Here is an 18,671-nt window from a genome sequence, read left to right as displayed (position 1 = left end):
AGGGAGAATAATGCACAGTTATTTTGTGGAATATAACTCGTTTATGAAATGTCTGATAGCATTTTTATTTCCAGGTTACAATAATCAATTCTACAGATCTGACCTTTATTCAGAATTTCACTGGCAAGCAGGTAATATTTTTTCATAATTTTACACAATTATTCTGTATTTTAAGATATTACAGTTACAATGTAAAATGTAGAGATAACATCAAACATAGCTAACTGGTAACTTCATGAATACACCCATTTTATTTTTTTTTGTAATAGTAGGGAAATGTTCCTCAATATATAGTCAAGAACAAAATCATTATTTTGATGGCACGGAATGAAAATGTGCTGATAACTGATTAAAAATGGCATTGTTTTTTTAACAGATGGCATCTTACTTTGGATACACTATTGCTGTTTCAGACATCAACAATGATGGGTAAGCTAATAATAAATTATTTTATTATTATACTCTGTTTAAACTAAGCTTTTTGATTAGATTTAAAATATGTATGCATGACTGAGTGACTCTCTATTTTTCAGAAACTCAAGGCATTTCCATTCTCCTTTTTTTTCTCTCACAACAGTAGTATGGGTTTTAATATTTGTACTTAGTATTAATATTTGTTAATACTAAATATTAAATACAACAATAACCCTCTAAAAACATTTCCATATATTTATTGTGGCCCATTCTTACTCTAGCTTAATACTTGAAGGAACAGCCAGCTCTTAATATTTTTCCAACTTCATTTAAGCATGTTTTGTTTTGTTTTGTTTTATTATTTATTTATTTATCTATCTATCTATCTATCTATCAAAAATGTATAGTATAGTAGTTTGTACAAACGTAACATAAGGAAAAAATAATGATAAAAGAGGACAGTAGGACTGGGAAAGTAGGTTAAATGATGTGCTTTATCATATCAATTATATTTAATTGAGTCAAATATTTAATTTAATATTTAATTAAATCAAATGAAACGAAATTTAAAATGAAAATAGAGGTATCTTTTGGTTTTACTTTGCTCACACATTCTGGTTTTGGTGTTAAGCTATTTTGTGAAGTAGTCCTAGCTTACCACCTTAAAATTGTTTATGTTGATATGCAGAGAGAATTGATTAGAATATTTTTATTTTAATAAGACCTATACTACAGTTACATTGCTGACTATTTATACCTGAAAAAGAATACAATTGTGGAGTTTAGATTTATTTCTGAAGTCAGAATTGCATATGATTTATTTCAAGTTTTATGTTTTAGGATATGGGATATAAAACTTCAGAAAATGCAAGAATAAACATTGAATTATAAAATGCTACAATGAAAACTAATGCATTTCCAATAAAATAAGGATCCTTTCCTCATTGCAAACATTGCAGATCACATTATTTTTAAAAAAATTATGGATTTTTTTACTTGTTTCTAACACTTTAATTAGTTCCCAATTCAATCAGTTAATTCCCAATTTTGTCAGATTTGGGCAAGCTTTCAAAAACAAGTAATTTTAAAGAAAAATCTAGATTGGGAGGAGAAGATTTTTGCATAACTGGAGGCAGGAGTATATAGTGTGTGTGTGTGTGTGCGCGCGCATGTTTTTGCTGATAATGAAAAGGAAGTGAGACTACTATAGATCTGTTACACATATAGAATATAGTTTGTCGGCTATTAAAAATTAATCTGCCTTGTATAGGGCCCCTGGAGGGGCCGATAGGCAAAAAAGGAAGCCATGTGCTCCCTCCCATATTTTGGCATACCAGGATTATTTGACTGGGGGGGGGGGGAGACATATGGTTCTTCCCTGATACAAGCTGAGCAGAGAAGATCCTGTGGTCTAGAGGTTAAATCTATAGCCTTCCAAGCAGTGTTCCCTCTAATTTGTTTGGGGGGTGGGCGGAAAAGTATAGTGTCTGAGCGGCAGTCCCTTCGGGACTGGGCGGCACAGAAATAATAAATAAATACATACATGCATGCATACATACATACATACATACATACATACATACATAAATAAGGAAATAAATAAATAAATAAATACTGTGTGTCTATAACAGTGAGCTCATTATAGGGCAACTCTATCAATATCAAAATGCCACTTAAATAGTTGAGCTAGTTTCAAACTAGATTTTGATTTTCTTTCTCTCTTCCTTACTCCCATTCTTTTTCTTTCTCTTTTCCTTCCTCTCTTTTTTCTATCTGTTTCTCTCTCTTCGTCTCTTCCTCCCTCTCTCCTTCCCTCTCACTCTTTCCCTCTCGGCTTCTGGGCAGGTTTGGAAAACTCTGAGTTGATGATTATTTTTAAGTGAGCGATTGCTCACTGCTCAGCTTAGAGGGAACTATGCTTCCAAGGCAAACCCCACAGATTCAACTCCTGGTAAGGATATGGCTAGCTGAAGAGAACAAAAGAGCTTGGAATAGATCTATTCCTTTCCCTTTCATTATCAGCAAAAATATCTTACACACACACACACACACACACACAATCTGCTTCTTTTAATAGCTTGGAGAAATGTTGGGATGTGGAGAATATATTTTTGAAGCCTTCTATCACTACCCTACCTGTTGTTCAACACTGAGAATGGGTCCAGATGGGATTTTATTTCTCTAAACCCTAAAATGTTTAGTTACATTGTATGCATTAGAGGGAAACAATCTGGCATCCTCCAGATGTTTTAGATTATAACTCCCATAATTCTGATAGGTGCTGTTGTTATTCAGAAACATCTGGCTAGGCTCCCACACTCTACTAAGTCAAAGTTTGTGTCAATGTGAATTATTGAATTACAATGCCAAAATGCTGTAAAAAAAATATTTAATCAAATTTGAGGATATTCAGGGGACACTGTAATGGAGGAATGACCTTGAGAAGCAAAAGGAAGACCCTCAGCCTAGACAATGGTCTGATAAATAAAATCTGGAACTAAAGGAGAGGTAGGAGTAGAGAAAATGTCTCAAAAGGGATTTCTCTCTAGTTTTGGGGAGAGTAAAAGTAAGAGAAGGAGGAGAGAGGTATATTCATGCTTACACTCATGGTTGGTGCTTTTTCTCTGAATTTGCTCAAAGAGCTGACAGGCATTGAAGGGGGCCTAACAGAAAGCATAGATCAAAAATTGCCCACTCCCACCCTGTACTAATACAATACTCAAAATACTGCTGTAGGTTACTAATATACAACTTTATTTCCTGTAAATGTACGTGTTAGATTTTTATCCCACCTTTGGTCAAGATTCTTCTTGCCATTGTTACTCACAATAACAACCCTGCTATTGGACTTGAACCACAGTATGTCCAACACTTTAATCACTACACCACATTGTTTCTCAGATAAAAATGTCCAAGACCCTAAATTTGAAATTGAAGCTGCTGCTTCTTCTTCTTCTTCTTCTTCTTCTTCTTCTTCTTCTTCTTCTTCTTCTTCTTCTTCTTCTTCTTCTTATTATTATTATTATTATTATTATTATTATTACTACTACTACTACTACTACTACTACTACTAGTACTACTACTACATCAGTACAACACAGAAAACGAGATCACTATGCTGAATTTCGTATTTCATCATCAGTCGGGCGCTTCCCAACTACCTAGGGCTGCGTGATGTAGCGGCGAATTATGTTTGCCGATCCCAGTAAAGCAGCCTTTTGCAATTGACAGATGGAGATTTTGTCCATTCCGATGGTTTTCAAATGTCCGCTGAGATCCTTTGGTACTGCACCCAGCGTGCCAAGTACCACTGGGACCACTTTCATGGGCTTATGCCAGAGTCATTGCAGCTCGAGTTTTAGATCTTCGTATTTCACTAATTTCTCTAGCCACTTCTCCTCAATTCTGCTGTCTCCTGGGATTGTGATGTCGATGATCCATACTTTCTTTTTCTCCATGATCACAATGTCTGGTGTGTTATGCTTCAGAATTCGGTCAGTCTGAAGTCAGAAGTCCCACAATAGTTTTGCTATATGTTGTTGTTGTTGTTGTTGTTATTATTATTATTATTATTATATTTGTATTTGTATTATATTTATATGTTCTGTCATGTACAAATATTGTTATTATAATAGTGGTGTGTGGTGTTGCATTGCTAATACAGTTAATGAAAATAGTACTCATTTAAAAAGGCACCAATACCTGTGGGTCAGAGCCATGATATATGCTTATGCACAAGATTCATAGAAACATTGTTTATTTAATGTGAGCTGAAGTCAAATCCCTAGTAAACATACACAACCCATACTATATCAAAGTGCTTACGATTGTGACACCCAGATGCTAGACCACAATTCCTGCTGCTAATTACCCAGTAGAATACAAAAGAATAGCATAAAATTTCAGTGGGTGGCCAGCATGTGCTTTTTTTAGTGTCATTTTTCTCAAAAGAAAATACATTAAAGAGTCCCCTGGTCAGTGCATGAGTACAGGTATTTTCTTGATTTAGATAAATGTTACACCAGTGAGGATATGTGAAAGTCAAAGATTGATGGTTGGTCATATCAACATCCACCTACTGTTTATGCCATGGCAAAAAGAGTGCCAATAGAAAGCAGACGAATAGGATTTGGGTACCTTGATCCACTCTGTTGCTCATGTTTCACCAACTGGCATTGAAGCCTATTGTCTCCCTCACTGGAAATAAGAATGAAAAAAATCAAGATGGCAAACATAGTTTTTCCATTTGTGCCAGCCATTTTGACTTTTTTGAAGTTCCTGACTGGAAGCAGTGTGCGGCAAGTACAGTTTGTAGCATTGCATTGCAAGTACAGTTTGTAGCATTGCATTAAACACTACTGTGAATTGTAATGATCTGTTCTGTTACATTTTAAAAGCTGCTGCTTCATTCCCCATCCCATTTGCCTTTCTGAGCCTGAACTTGGCTCTGAAACAAGGCTATTTATAAACGCAGACAAACAGAAATGTTTCTCAAGTTTAAAAATTTTCTACTCTAACCAGATGTTTTAAAACACACAGCTCCCTGTACATTGTTAGAACAATTCAGGACAGACTGGAAACAGAAGAGAACAAATGGAGGTGAAATTGACATCATTGTTTTTGATATCTGAACTAGGAGTTGGGAAAACAAAGTATAGCAAAGATCAGAGGCAGTGAACACACAGATCCTAAGATTCATTCATTCACGCAAGGATATACAGAAACCAAAAAGGAAAGAAACTAAGAATGGATAAACTTTTAATTGACTAGTGATTCAGCAGTGTCCTATCTCCCAAAGCAGATACTTCTGAGCCAATTAATTCACAGGTGACCCTTGCTCAGTCCAGATGTTACATACTAAGAAGCTTTCGGAGATGAAAGGAACAAGGCTGGATAACTTCCCAAAGGATAGAAATCTAGCACAATGCAAGGATTTTACTGCTTTCATCAAAATGCTGCTGCACCAGAAGCTCAACCATTTCCATTCATGCATGAGATAACAATGCATTTACAAAATGGTCAGGGCTTGTGACTCTCCTTTAGTCATTTGGTCCAGCTTATTTTTCTCCTGCAAAACAAACGTTCTTTTGCAGCTGAATCAATTTGCATGTCAATCCTGACCTTTATCCTTCTTTCTTCCCCTTTAGTATGGATGATATCCTAGTTGGTGCTCCACTCTTTATGGACCGTGAATTTGAGAGCAACCCTAAGGAGGTTGGACAGGTGCATCTGTATCTGCAGGATGCTGTCTCATCCTTCAGAGAAGCACAGACATTATCTGGCACCGAGGTTTTTGGACGATTTGGCAATTCTATTGCACCACTGGGAGATCTCAATCAGGATGGTTACAGAGGTAAGGAGCTACATCATCTTAAAGAGATACACATAAATATCTTTAAAGAGAACGAAGAGTTCAATAGCAAAGTTTCTTTTACTCAAACAATCCCAGTATATTTTTATAGAGGCAGGAATTGCCAAAAGTTGAACTGTTGCCCAAAATGAAGATATGATTATGGAAACATTCTATTTACATCCTTCATGAGTATTAAAGGATGTTGTTGTCGTTGTGATACCAAGAAAATGGGCAAGTGGGTTGAATGATGAAATTGTCACAATTTTCAGTCTAGTAGATTCTAGTTGCAATTTCCTTTTTTAAATACCGCCTTTATTATATTTTTATAAATAATTCAACGCAATGAATATCTCTAATAGTCCTTCCTCCTTCCGTTTCCCTCCTGTAAGCTAAACTGAGCTAAGAGAGTGACTGGCCCACCTGGATTTTATGCTTAAGGCAGGACTAAAATTCACAGGTTCTTAGGTGGTTTATAATGTCTAAAATTCAGTAGAGCAAATATAATAATTAAAACCAGATGTGTAAAAATATCCATGCTTAAAAAGCCTGAGAAAAGAGAAAAGTTTTAAAAGCCCTCTTGAATTATTATTAAAGAAGTCGTCAGGAGGGCAGCTTCCATTCCAGCATAGGAAACAGGACCTGGGTCAAATGATGTAAGTCAACTATTTTGTGATGGATCCATAGTCCTTTCTCCTTTAAAAACTATTCACACCATTTCAAACGTCAGTGATTGTGAAAGCAAAACTAACAGAATTTAACACTGTGCCAAAACTATCTTCAAAAGTTTCCTTCCTCTGTGGAAGATACATTATTTTTCTACCCGATTCTCAGGCTTTTTTCCTAGTGTCTTCCCTTGGAATTTAAAAGAAGAGGGGGGAGCCAGAGATCCTATGGATTATTGGAGAGAAAATTGTATGTGGAAGGATAGAATATTTACACTTCTTGACTACGTAATAATTAAATTAATGCAGGAATTACCCACAAATTATGTTTACTCAAAATGAAAAAAATGGCAAAAGAAAAAAAGAAAGTGGGATCTTTTCCTGCACAGTACTAGCTGAAATATGTCCTGCCCATGTTGGCAAAACATTTATTTAGTCAATCAATTTATTTATTTATTTACTTATCAATTTTTTAAGCTGTTTTCTTGACATGTGGTGTAGATAGTATAAAACTGAAACAACAGTATAAAACAACAACATTAAATAAATAATGTATAAAAGAAATATACATTAAAATAATTTAAAAAATGAGATAATGAAGGTTATGTCAGAGATTATGTCTGACCAAGTGACTGGGAAAAACACCCAGGCCTAACAAAAGGTGGCAGGGAGGAATATTTGGATTTCAGAGTAAATGCTGTTCCTCAGGACAGCCACAATAGATTCAGTGGTCTTTCTAACAATGTAATTTGGCTTTGCTATTTTGCAGATGTTGCCATAGGCGCTCCATTTGCAGGAGAAGACAAAAAAGGGAGGGTATTCATCTACAATGGAGAGAGAAATGGGTTAAATCCTAATCCTTCCCAGATTCTCACTGGCCTGTGGGCCTCCCAGTCTATGCCAGCAGGATTTGGATTTACATTGAGAGGAGAATCAGACATAGATCAAAATGATTATCCAGGTAATGTTCTTCCACTAGAGGGAGATTTCTTTTTCTGGAAAATGCATCATTCTTAACCTGTTCTTTTTGGAGAACAAAAGTCAAAAATGTAGATTTGTTTTTGGGTAGAGGTGATACTTTAGTTCCTGTTTTGAAACATTAACAATGGATTAATGTTATTAATGTTAATGTTATTAATGTTATTAATATTAACAATGGATTAATGGATTAACCTAATACACCTACATTCTTAAGAAGATAAAACCATTATTATAAAGCAAAATTGATGACCAAGGATTAAGTCACTTAAGATGCTTGCCTGTTCGTAAATTCAGAGTTTAAATGGTTTAAAATATGTGTTTCCTTGAATTTGAAGACTCGAGTCCTGCTGGACATGTCCATGGAGATTTCTTGTGAATAATAAAAACATGGTCTATCTTTGCCTTCTTCTGGGATGTTTTCTCAGCTTCCAAGTTTGGTATAACAGACAATCCCTACAAGCATTAACTAAATCTGACCTGCTTACGAGCTGCGGTGACACAGTGGTAGAATGCAGTACTGCAGGCTACTTCTGCTGATTACCATCTGCCAGCAGTTAACAGTTCAGGTTTCACCTATTCAAGGTTGACTCAGCCTTCCATCCTTCTGAGATCAGTAAAATGTGGACCCTGATTGCTGGGGGCAATATGCTGACTGCAAATCGCTTAGAGAGGGCTGTAGAGCACTGTGAAGCGTTATATAAATCTAAGTGCTATTGCTATTGCTTGGTTTTTCATTGATTAGTCAAGATTGGCTGGACACTGCCATCTGCTATGAACTAAACAAATTGTACCAAATAGAGCGAGCATACTTTTCTAGTCCTGTTAAACTGAGTAGAAACGAAAACAGTAAACTTTAAATTTAACAAATAAATGGAGGATGGAAGAATACACAAATTGATTGAAAATGAGAATTTAAAATTGAAAACAAGCTATTGCCCATTATAAAAAATAGTAACATTCAAATGTTCTACATACAATCTTTTTTGGAATTAAAGATGGTGGTAATCATTCCAACATTTGAAAAACGTGAAGTGGTAGATGACTGAAATATGCAACAAGTTCAACTTTTCAAGAACTATTAACTTATCTGATGACTCAATATATATATCTGACTTGTAGTGTGAGACATCCCCAGAGTGATTGGTCAATGCAGTGGTACCTCGGTTCTCGACCACAATTCGTTCTGGAAGTGTGGTCGAGAACCGATTTGGTTAAGAACAGAAACAATTTAAACTAAATTCCCCTCCTCAGTTGTCTATCCCTCTAGCTTGCCTGCTTCTGTCCCCATCTCTCTCTCTCTCTCTCTCTCTCTCTCTCTCTCTCTCTCTCTGTAGCTTGCCGGCTTCTATCTTCAGCTCTCTTGCTTGCCTGCTACTGTCCCTGGCTCTCTCTCTCTCTGTGTAGCTTGCCGGCTTCTGTCTTCAGCTCTCTCGCGTGTTCGAGTTCCAAATATTTGTTCGGATTTCAGGGCAAAAGTTTCTTGAATTTCCTGGTCGAATACCGATTTGTTCGAACTGAGAAGCGTTCGAAAACCGAGGTACCACTATATTATTGTTAGATAGAAAACAAAAATATTTTTTCTTAATTCAGATGATTAATGTTAATGTATCCATCATTACAGATATGTTGCATTGTTATCTAAAGGGCATTATAGTAACATATTGTGTATATGTTGTATTAAATTCGTTTAATTGAAACCAATTGAATTGAGTTATAAGCCATTTGTATTTCACACTATTAATTAAAATAGTTGTCTCCAATGATCCTTCCAAATGTAGTGGAAAACAACCCTTAACACAGTCAGTCCCCACAATTCAGCATTTGCACTGGTTCAAAATGATATAACTTAAGCCCTCCAGATGCTCTAACACATCTGGAGGGCTCATGGCTGGAGAAGTCTGAAAGAAAGCATATCAGGATCATTTCACATTTCACTTTTGCTTATAAAATTACAAAAGAGTGGTCTTATGACCAGATGGCAAAGTATAGTTAAAAATAAATTATCCAAAGTGTCAATGAAATGATGAAATGGGTGGCATATAAATTAAATCCAGTAAAATTTGTTTGCCAATTATTAGCTTGATTCAAATTGAGCCGCTTTCCCATTTTTCTTTGTTTTTTTCTTAAATGTTTCTACTTGGAGAATCAATATTTTACTGATATCATCTGGTATTTCTCAGCACTGCTTTAGAGCTGAAGTTTTTGGCCTTTATTTTGAAAGTGAAATTGTCCATCTTAGGGCAGTATTCCAATACTATTTTTAATTGAAATGCGCCATTTTGATCTGACTTTATCCATTTTTCCACTACTATCACTACTTTTTTTCTGGGATTAGCATACAATTTACGCACAGCATTTCTCTGTCTTGGTCTGAGAAGGCTCCCCAGCATTTGTAGCATAACATACACAGCACGGTTGCTGTCATCCAAACGTAGATTGTTTTGTTGGCATACGTCCCGTGTAATTAATGGGACATTGTTGGAAGAGGGTTCTGGAATATCTTTGTCTCTATGTTCTGTTATCCTACTGTGCTAATGTTTTGGGATGGTTTGTGTTTTTGGCCTGCTTTCAATCATTCATCCCATCCCCCTTTGTTTACTTTCATCCATCTGGCTAAGGTTGTAATTCTATGTTCTCATCTCCACTGACTTTGAAAGAGAGGAAAAAAGAAGAAAATTTGAAGTGCTTTCTTGTTCCTTCAGATCTTTACAAAGCATTTAGAAGAGGTGTTTTGGGGTGCTTTGTATTCCTACTATTATGAAGTTAGGCCAATTTCTTCCATTTTAATTGGATACCTTCTGGTAGTGGGGATGATGATAATAATAGAAAAAATGGTAGGAAAATATAAATAGGTAATATGTTGAAACAAAGTCATTTGGTTTATCTGTAAAATTATCAGAGGCTTTCAAAAAGCAGCTGGACCACCATTTATCTGAAATGGTATAGGGACTTCTGCTTAAGCAGGGGTTAATCTAAAAGACTTCCAAGATTCCTTCCAATTTTATCATTCTATGTTCTACAGTGGTTCTCAACTTGGGGGTCGAGACCCTTTTGGGGGGTTGAATGATCATTTCACGGGGGTCGTAAGACCATGGGAAAAGACAACAACATTTGTTGGGGAGTCAAGGAAAGGGAGGATTTTTACCTTCTCTTTCTGCTCAAGATCCCCATGTACAATTGGTGGGCCACTGTGTGACACAGAATGCTGGACTAGATGGGCTTTGGCCTGATTCAGCATGTCTCTTCTTATGTTCTTATGATATGAGTTTATCAATTTTTACGTGATGAGTTGAATCATTTCCTGCATTATTCAGAAACTTGTACAGTAGTCCCTCGATTATCGCGAGGGTTCCGTTCCAGGACCCCTTGCGATAATCGAAATTTCGCGATATAGCGGTGCGGAAGTAAAAACACCATCTGCGCATGCGTGCCACTTTTCCATGGTGTTTTTACTTCCGCACCGCCCGCCCGCTGCCCGCCACTTGTCCGCTGCCCGCCCGCTCACCTCGCCAGCAAGAGGGGAAGACCCATGAAAGGTTCCTTGGGCCGCCTAGCAGCTGATCTGCTCGGCAGCGCAGCAGCAGCCTGCGCTGCCGAGCAGATCAGCTGCTAGGCGGCCCAAGGAACCTTCCATGGGTCTTCCCCCTCTTGCTTGTGAGGGCGCTTCAACGTTTCCGGACGGCAAGCTCGGACTCTTTCTTTTTCCCTCAGAGGACGCTTATGACAGGCGGCTGAGGCTTCGAGTGTGTCCCCTTCCACCGCCAAGGCCTCCCAGGAGTCCACACCCCCTTTTAAGGCGCCCGCAGATCAAGCGCTCTAGCCAGGCCCGGGCGCACGCCCCCTCTTCCCGCTTCGGTGGGCCTGCCCGGCGCGGGGGTCTCTTCCCCCTCATGGACACTCTTCGTGCCTGGCTTCCTTCTCTCTCCTCCCTTCCCCCCGCTTTCCTCCGGGCGTGTTGGAGAAGAGGGTCTTCTTGTTTTCCTTCGCTCCGCCACCCAAGAGAGCGGAGAGGCAGCGGGGGCGCAAGGAAGAAGAAGCGGTGGTGGCGGCGGCTTCCTTCGGGGGCAACGCCAGCAAGAGGGTCTTCCCCCTCTTGCTGGCGTGCGTGGGCGGTGGGGAAGACCCATGGGAGATTCCTTGGGCCGCCTAGCAGCTGAGGGTCTTCCCCACCGCCCACGCACGCCAGCAAGAGGGCGAAGACCCTCTTGCTGGCGTTGCCCCCGAAGGAAGCCGCCGCCGCCACGCCCGGCTCGGCTTCCCTGGCTCCTTGGCCGGGTGGGCTCGGCCGAAAGGGGCTGGAACTGCAGAGCCGAAGGGTGGCCTTTTTGTCTGGGAGGGAAGATGACGCGCGGGCGGCACAGGGGGGGGGAGGCAAAGCTCTGCGGCTCCAGCCACTTTCAGCCAAGCCTCCCCGGCCACGGAGCCAGGGAAGCCGAGCCGGGCGTGGAACATCGGCGCAGGAGGCAGGACACGATCGGGCGACCGGAGCAGCAGCGCCGCCGCCGCCACACCCGGCTCGGCTTCCCTGGCTCCTTGGCCGGGTGGGCTCGGCCGAAAGGGGCTGGAACTGCAGAGCCGAAGGGCGGCCTTTTTGTCTGGGAGGGAAGATGACGCGCGGGCGGCACAGGGGCGAGGGGGGGGAGGCAAAGCTCTGCGGCTCCAGCCACTTTCAGCCGAGCCTCCCCGGCCACGCAGCCAGGGAAGCCGAGCCGGGCGTGGCGGCGGCGGCGCTGCTGCTCCGGTCGCCCGATCGTCTCCTGCCTCCCGCGCCGATGTTCCACGCCCGGCTCGGCTTCCCTGGCTGCTTGGCGGGGGGGGGGGAGGCTTGGCCGAAAGGGGCTGTACCCGCAGAGCTTTGCCTCCCACCCCTCGCCCCTGTGCTGCCGGCGCGTCATCTTCCCTCCCAGACTCCCCCGGCAAAGTGACGTGGAGGAATGGAAAGCTGAAACCGGGCGGTTTGAGTTTCCCATTCCTTCAAGTCACTTCGCCGCTGCTCTCCTGGCTAAACTGTGTGGCAGGAGACAGGCTTTGAGTTTTTGGCTGGGGGGGAGAAGTAGAACCTTCCTAACTCCCCCCCCCCACCAGCCAGAAGGAGCGGCGAAGTGACGTGGAGGAATGGAAAGCTGAAACTGGGCGGTTTGAGTTTCCCATTCCTCCAAGTCACTTTGCCGCTCCTCTCCTGGCTAAACCGGCGGCAGGAGACAGGGTTGGGGGGGGGTACTGGGAAGCCCCCCAGGCCGACTGCCACCTTTTCAAACAGCCGCGCCCTTCCCAGCTGAGTCCTGAAGCCAAGCGCCAAAGGCGAACTTCTGCGCTTGGCTTCAGGACTCAGCTGGGAAGCGGCACGGGTGTTTTAAAAGGTCTCCCCCGGCATGGGGGGCTTCCTAGCACCCCCCCAAACCCGGGTTGGGGGTTCGGGGGGGTGCTAGGAAGCCCCCCATGCCGGCGGGAAGACCCAGGGAAGGTTCCTTTGGCCGCCTAGCAGCTGATCTGCCCGGCGGTAATGCAAACTCCACCATCTACGCATGCGTGCAGATGGTGGTGTTACTTCCGGGTAGAAAACTCGCGATATAGCGTTTCGCGAAGCTCGAGATCGCGAAACTCGAGGGATCACTGTATATCCATATGTACAGTACTTATGGAAAATCTTTAGAATTTTTAGAGAATTAGCTAATATTGGAATACAGTGATCTCTCGGTTAGCGCGGGGGTTACGTTCCAAGACCTCCCGCACTAACCGATTTCCGCGTTATATTGGATGCGGAAGTAAAACCACCATCTGCGCATGTGCGCCATTTTTTTCATGGCCGCACATGCGCAGATGGTGGAGTTTGCGTGTGGGCGGCGGGGAAGACCAAGGGAAGATTCCTTCAGCCGCCCAACAGCTGATCTGCTTCGCAGCGCGGAAGCAGCGAGGAGCCGAAGATGGGGTAAAGGCAAAGGGGAAACCCCATCTTCGGCTCCTCGCTGCTGCCGCGCTGCGGAGCGGATCAGGTGTTGGGCGGCTGAAGGAACCTTCCCTTGGTCTTCCCGCCAGATCACTTGCCGCTTGCCGCTTGCCGGTCCACACACTCCCCCCTGGATGAGCGGCCCCGCATGGCCCCAGCGCCGGACTCCGTTGCCGAACGCCGAAACCGGAAGGGGCAAGGTGGGGGAGAACGCGTCAGTCGCAGCGCTGGCTGTCAACTTTTCTTTTTAGCACTGGGGAGGCAAGTCAGCTCCTGCCCAGTTTTAAAAAAAAAAGTTGACAGCCAGCGATTGTTCCGCTGCCGCCAGCATGGCCTGGCTGGCAGCGGAAGATGTAACGGAGCCCACGGGGGATTCGCCTTCCTCCCACCCGCAGCCGAGACTGATCGTGGGCTCCTTCGCAACCTCGGAGAGCTTCCAGGGCATGAAAGCTCACGAAAACCAGGAAGCTCTCCGAGGTTGCGAAGGAGCCCACGATCAGTCGGCTGCCGGCGGGAGGAAAGCGAATGCCACGGGGCTGGGCTCGGCTCCCCCCTCGGCTCCCCCCCTTACCAGCCCCGCCGCGGAAGGCTCCATTCTGTTCCCTGCCGGCCCGATTGAGCGGCCGGCGGTCTCCATTCAGGGAACAGACGTCCACCCCCTCCTCGGAGTCCCCGGCACCCAGCGTCCCCACGCCGCCTCCACCTCCCGGTAATGCGCCCGACCTCTGCCTCTCTCTTTCTCTCTCATATACCACGCCGGCAACAGGGAGAGAAAGAGAGAGAGAACTAGCGTGGACTTATTTTTTATTTTTTAATATTTTATTTTTTTAATTAATATTTTTTGAAAAACTGCGTTGCAGCGTTTCGCGCTAATCGAGAACGCGCAAATCGAGGGATCACTGTATACTTTGTAATGACACAGCGTACTTGTACCCACCCACATATTTTGACCATATCATTCTATTTTGTTAGTTTTAAAGGATATATTAGAAGGTACTATCATAAATATAGTCTCCTCCTTTGACAAATTATCTACTTTAGTGGAGAGGGGTAATGCTGTACATATAATCTATCATGATTGTAACAAAGCTTTAGCAAGGTTTCATATGACATTCTCATTACTTGTTGTTAAAGTATTGTTTGTCTGTTGCTTGGTAATATAGGTTCATATGTGGCTGGTTAATTCATTCCAACCGTCAATATTAATGCTAGTTAATCTGGCTGACTATGAACAAGAAAAAGAATACAGAAAATCTTTGGACAAGCGGTGGACCAAAGAAAGAATGAGAACATTCAGACTGGCAATTTGTTGTTTTATAGTTTACAGTGAAAGTTTGAGAAGTAATTTAATTTAATGTAATTTAATTTATTTGACTTCTATGCTGCCCAATCCCAATGAGACTCAGGGTGGCTTACAACAGTAAATAGTACATACAATAAACAAGTCAAATAATTAGTAATAAGAACATTAAAAAACCATAATGAATTATCCAATCGAATCCACATACATACATAACAATTGCAATTGGACGTGATAAGATGTTACATTCACGGCCCCCAGGACTGACTGCAAAGCCAGGTCTTCACAGCCTTTCAGAAGGATAGTAGGGTGGGAGCAGTGTGGATATCAGGAGGTAGTTGGTTCCATAATGTTGGGGCAGCCACAGAGAATGCTATTCCTCGTGGGCTGATCAACTTGCATTGTTTAGTCGACGGGATCTGGAAGAGGCCAACTCCCTGTGATCTGATTGGTCTCTGGGAGGTATATAGCAGGAGACGGTCTCGTAAATAGACTGGTCCTAAGCTATGTATAGTAACCAAACATGCTTGCATACGCGTACACATGCGTGCGCACACACACACTGTATTAATAAAGAACAATAAATCTGAAGAGTTCCTTAGATTAGCCTTGTTTTCTTGATCACCTCATAAGGTTTTTTGACAATAATATGGAAGTGTTTGCCATTATCTTCTTTTGGGATTAAAAAAAAATCTAGCCAAAAGGCCCTGGATTTGTGTATTGCCTCAGGTTTTAATAGGTCTAAGCCTACCTGGCTTTTCAAATTCAACCAAGATCAATTTGCTGCTACCTAGATGGGCTAACAATACAAAAAACAACAGCTATGGCTAATAGAAACTAGGAATTTAATGACAGAATAATTCATCTTCAAGCATAGTATTCTTCGTAGGTCAAATGTAGTATTCATCTGTATGTGCATCAATATGTATAACAAGAAACCTTCCATCATTTTACTGTAGTAGTTTTTGGAATACATAAAGTAGTAAGACAGCTTGTAATCTAAGGGCCAGGAGTTCTATAATTATCAAATTTTCATTGTTTCAGTTATGGGGTGCATTTGGGAGCTGTACCAAAAACAAGAGTACATACAATGAAGTAGGAAATCAAAGAAGGAATCAGAGCTGTTTCACACAGTATCTGTTGTTGTAATCCATTGCAAACAACCTATGAAAGTCAGATGCTAGCATCTGGATCATCACAGCCTGGTTCCAGTTGTCTTGCTCCTTTAAATTTATGTTACAGAAAGTGTTATATACTTCCAGATTTTGGAAGAGCATAGTGAATATGTCAAAACTGCTATAGAACAAATCCAAGGAAGCAATAAAGATGACAAACCAGCATCTTTTTAGAGTTTAGTGTACAATGCGTTTTATTATCGAGTACAGTTAAAGTAATCATTCTTTTCTTCTGTTACATCTTAACATAATGCAAAGTGTTTATATCAAATTCTATATAGCAACAAAAGCCCAGTTTAGCAAATAGTTGTGGGGGGGTGGTTTGTTTTTGTTTTTTACATTTCATCCTTTCCCAACAATTGTGGCTATTTCTAGAGAACAATATAAGATAAGAGCCGGGGTGGCACAGCAGGTAGAGTGCTGTACTGCAGGCCACTGAAGCTGACTATAGATCTGGAGGTCAGCGGTTCAAATCTCAACACCGGCTCAAGGTTGACTCAGCCTTCCATCCTTCCGAGGTGGGTAAAATGAGGACCCGGATTGTGGGGGCAATAGGCTGGCTCAGTTAAAAAGTGCTATTGCTAACATGTTGTAAGCCGCCCTGAGTCTAAGGAGAAGGGCGGCATAAAAATCGAATAAATAAATAAATAAGTCAGTCAGTCAGTCAGTCAATCAGTCAGTCCCCTAAGGAATAGTGCTAATTTTGACCACAGAATTAGCAATATAGTCTTCATTATCTGTACGCAGTATTAGACATCTTGGCAGCCCCTTTTGCTTTACAAGTGTATTATGGTTATTTAATTACTTTCTAAAAATTGAGTCATAACCATAGAAGGCAATTCTTGTAGGAAGTAGAAAGGCACACATAGAATCCAAATGCAAAACTCTGTGGAATTACAGCGGCATTCTAAATGATTTTTTTTTCTTTTTTAATCAAAGCTATCAAGATTTGTTATAATTTAGTAATAAACAAAAAGGAAATATAAGCTGAATCTTTACAAAATAAATTAGTATCATTTTTTTTAAAAAAATGTCCAGTTTTTCTTTAGGTTTTTCTAGAAAAGACCTAGATACCTAATTTAATAAATATAATATCTTTATTTTGATGAAAATATTCTGCATATGTCAAGCATTTTGCTTTCACTTACCAAATTGTGTCTCTAGTATTTTATAGGAAGAAGTACGACTAAAACATCTATTTTTAGGATAGCAGTGCTGCCAAACATTCTGATAATGTAGACAGCTTGAACACTTGATTGTGATTATTTTCTTTTGCAGTATTCAAAATGTTTATAAAACTCATTAATGATTTTGGCATTCAGGATGTTTAACATAGTCCGTAGCCAGACCACGCTAAAGAAGAAAATCAGTCAATTTTCTGAGGAGCTGTTCACATTTATGAAAGGCACAAAGAGACGTGTTTTGAATATTCCTAATAATTATTTTTTTAAAGTATTCTTTATTAAGTATTGTATCTTGTTTAATAGTAAGAGGTGAACTTATATAAAAACAATTATGTTAAAACCAATGGAATTATATCAGTCCAAGGTCTACCACATGGCTTATATTGTTATGTCTTTTATCTATCAGTAGGCTTATAAATCTTGGTCTTAATTCTGCTCCAGCATCCAGATCTGCATTTGGGCCAACTATTAGCCATCCTGGTTGTCTAGACAGTATACCACAGAGAGACTTTTATGGCTTGCTTATTTTGGGCATGGGAAAGAATATGAAAAAAGAAGTGTTACAAATAATGAAGAGGAGTAAAAGAAAAACCCCTCTAATATTTGAGTAGAAACTGGGTCACTGTTGTTTTTTAATCGAAATTATATAAGTGCTCATATGGGAATGAGAATGAGAAGAATGTGCCCAAAATCTGAATTAAAAATAAATTTAGAAAAATGAATGTTTCGGTGAATTTCCGTGTTTTCACAATATAGCTGTACATTGAATCATTTTATTGATTTTCATATCAATAATGTCAATTATGTATGTTTGTATGTATGTCTGATTAATAATGGGGTTTTTTAAATGTTTTTAAATTATTAGATTTGTTATGAATTGTTCTATTGCTGTTGTGAGCCGCTCCGAGTCTACAGAGAGGGGCGGCATACAAATCTAATAAATAAATAAATTGTAATTATTATTCTGTTTCCCCTTCTAAGAATATATATATGTATTTTTCCCACAGATCTAATTGTTGGTGCATTTGGAGTTGGAAAGGTAGTTGTTTACAGGTATGCAATGCTAGATATTCCTACTATCTCCATCTTTAATCTTTTAATTAAAAAAACATACATATAAAAATGTTTTTGACATTGCAAAATATTCTTTGAGAAGCCCATTCTGTCAAACTAAATCTGAACTTATAGTAGAATTAAAGTATTTCTGGAAGATGTTTCTATTTTATAGAAACAAATCAGTTATTTTTGAATAATAGGAATAAAACTGGATCTATTTAATTTGAAAGGCTGTGTAATCATCAAAGAATGATTGTACATATAGATATATAACAGGGACCTTTACAATGTGAAGCTGCAGTTGATGAGTTATGGTTGCTGAGTTGATGGTTAGCATTTAAATTGATTTTATACCATTGTTTATACCATTGTTTGCATGGAAGAATTTAACTACTGCTATACTTTTCTACTGTATTTAGGTTTTTTTAAAAAAAAAACTTGCTTTCTATGCTACTGTTAAGGATTATGGATTTAGAAAGGAAATAAATCCTATGCTGGTTTATCACTTTGTTCTTTAAAGTTTTCTTCTAAAAGGGTCAACAAAAAAGAGATAATTAATTCACTTATAACCATGTCTCTTCCAGTTGCTCTTTCTGTGA

The 18,671-nt window shown here is 40.4% G+C and overlaps 1 protein-coding gene across 1 annotated transcript in view; it reads left to right on the top strand.

Moving 5' to 3' along the window:
• Positions 1-18,671, top strand: part of ITGA8 (integrin subunit alpha 8) — a 171,601-nt gene that overhangs the window by 72,960 nt on the left and 79,970 nt on the right. Inside the window, exons 10-14 of the mRNA XM_070767084.1 lie at positions 75-131; positions 377-429; positions 5,562-5,767; positions 7,199-7,390; positions 18,024-18,069. Coding sequence (XP_070623185.1) covers positions 75-131; positions 377-429; positions 5,562-5,767; positions 7,199-7,390; positions 18,024-18,069 — 554 coding nt within the window. The remainder of the gene's footprint in view (positions 1-74; positions 132-376; positions 430-5,561; positions 5,768-7,198; positions 7,391-18,023; positions 18,070-18,671) is intronic.

This window comes from Erythrolamprus reginae, chromosome Z (genome assembly GCF_031021105.1).
Source record: "Erythrolamprus reginae isolate rEryReg1 chromosome Z, rEryReg1.hap1, whole genome shotgun sequence".
NCBI lineage: Eukaryota > Metazoa > Chordata > Lepidosauria > Squamata > Dipsadidae > Erythrolamprus > Erythrolamprus reginae.
Note: the sequence above shows the minus strand (reverse complement) of the source record. Positions and strands in the feature narration are given on the sequence as shown.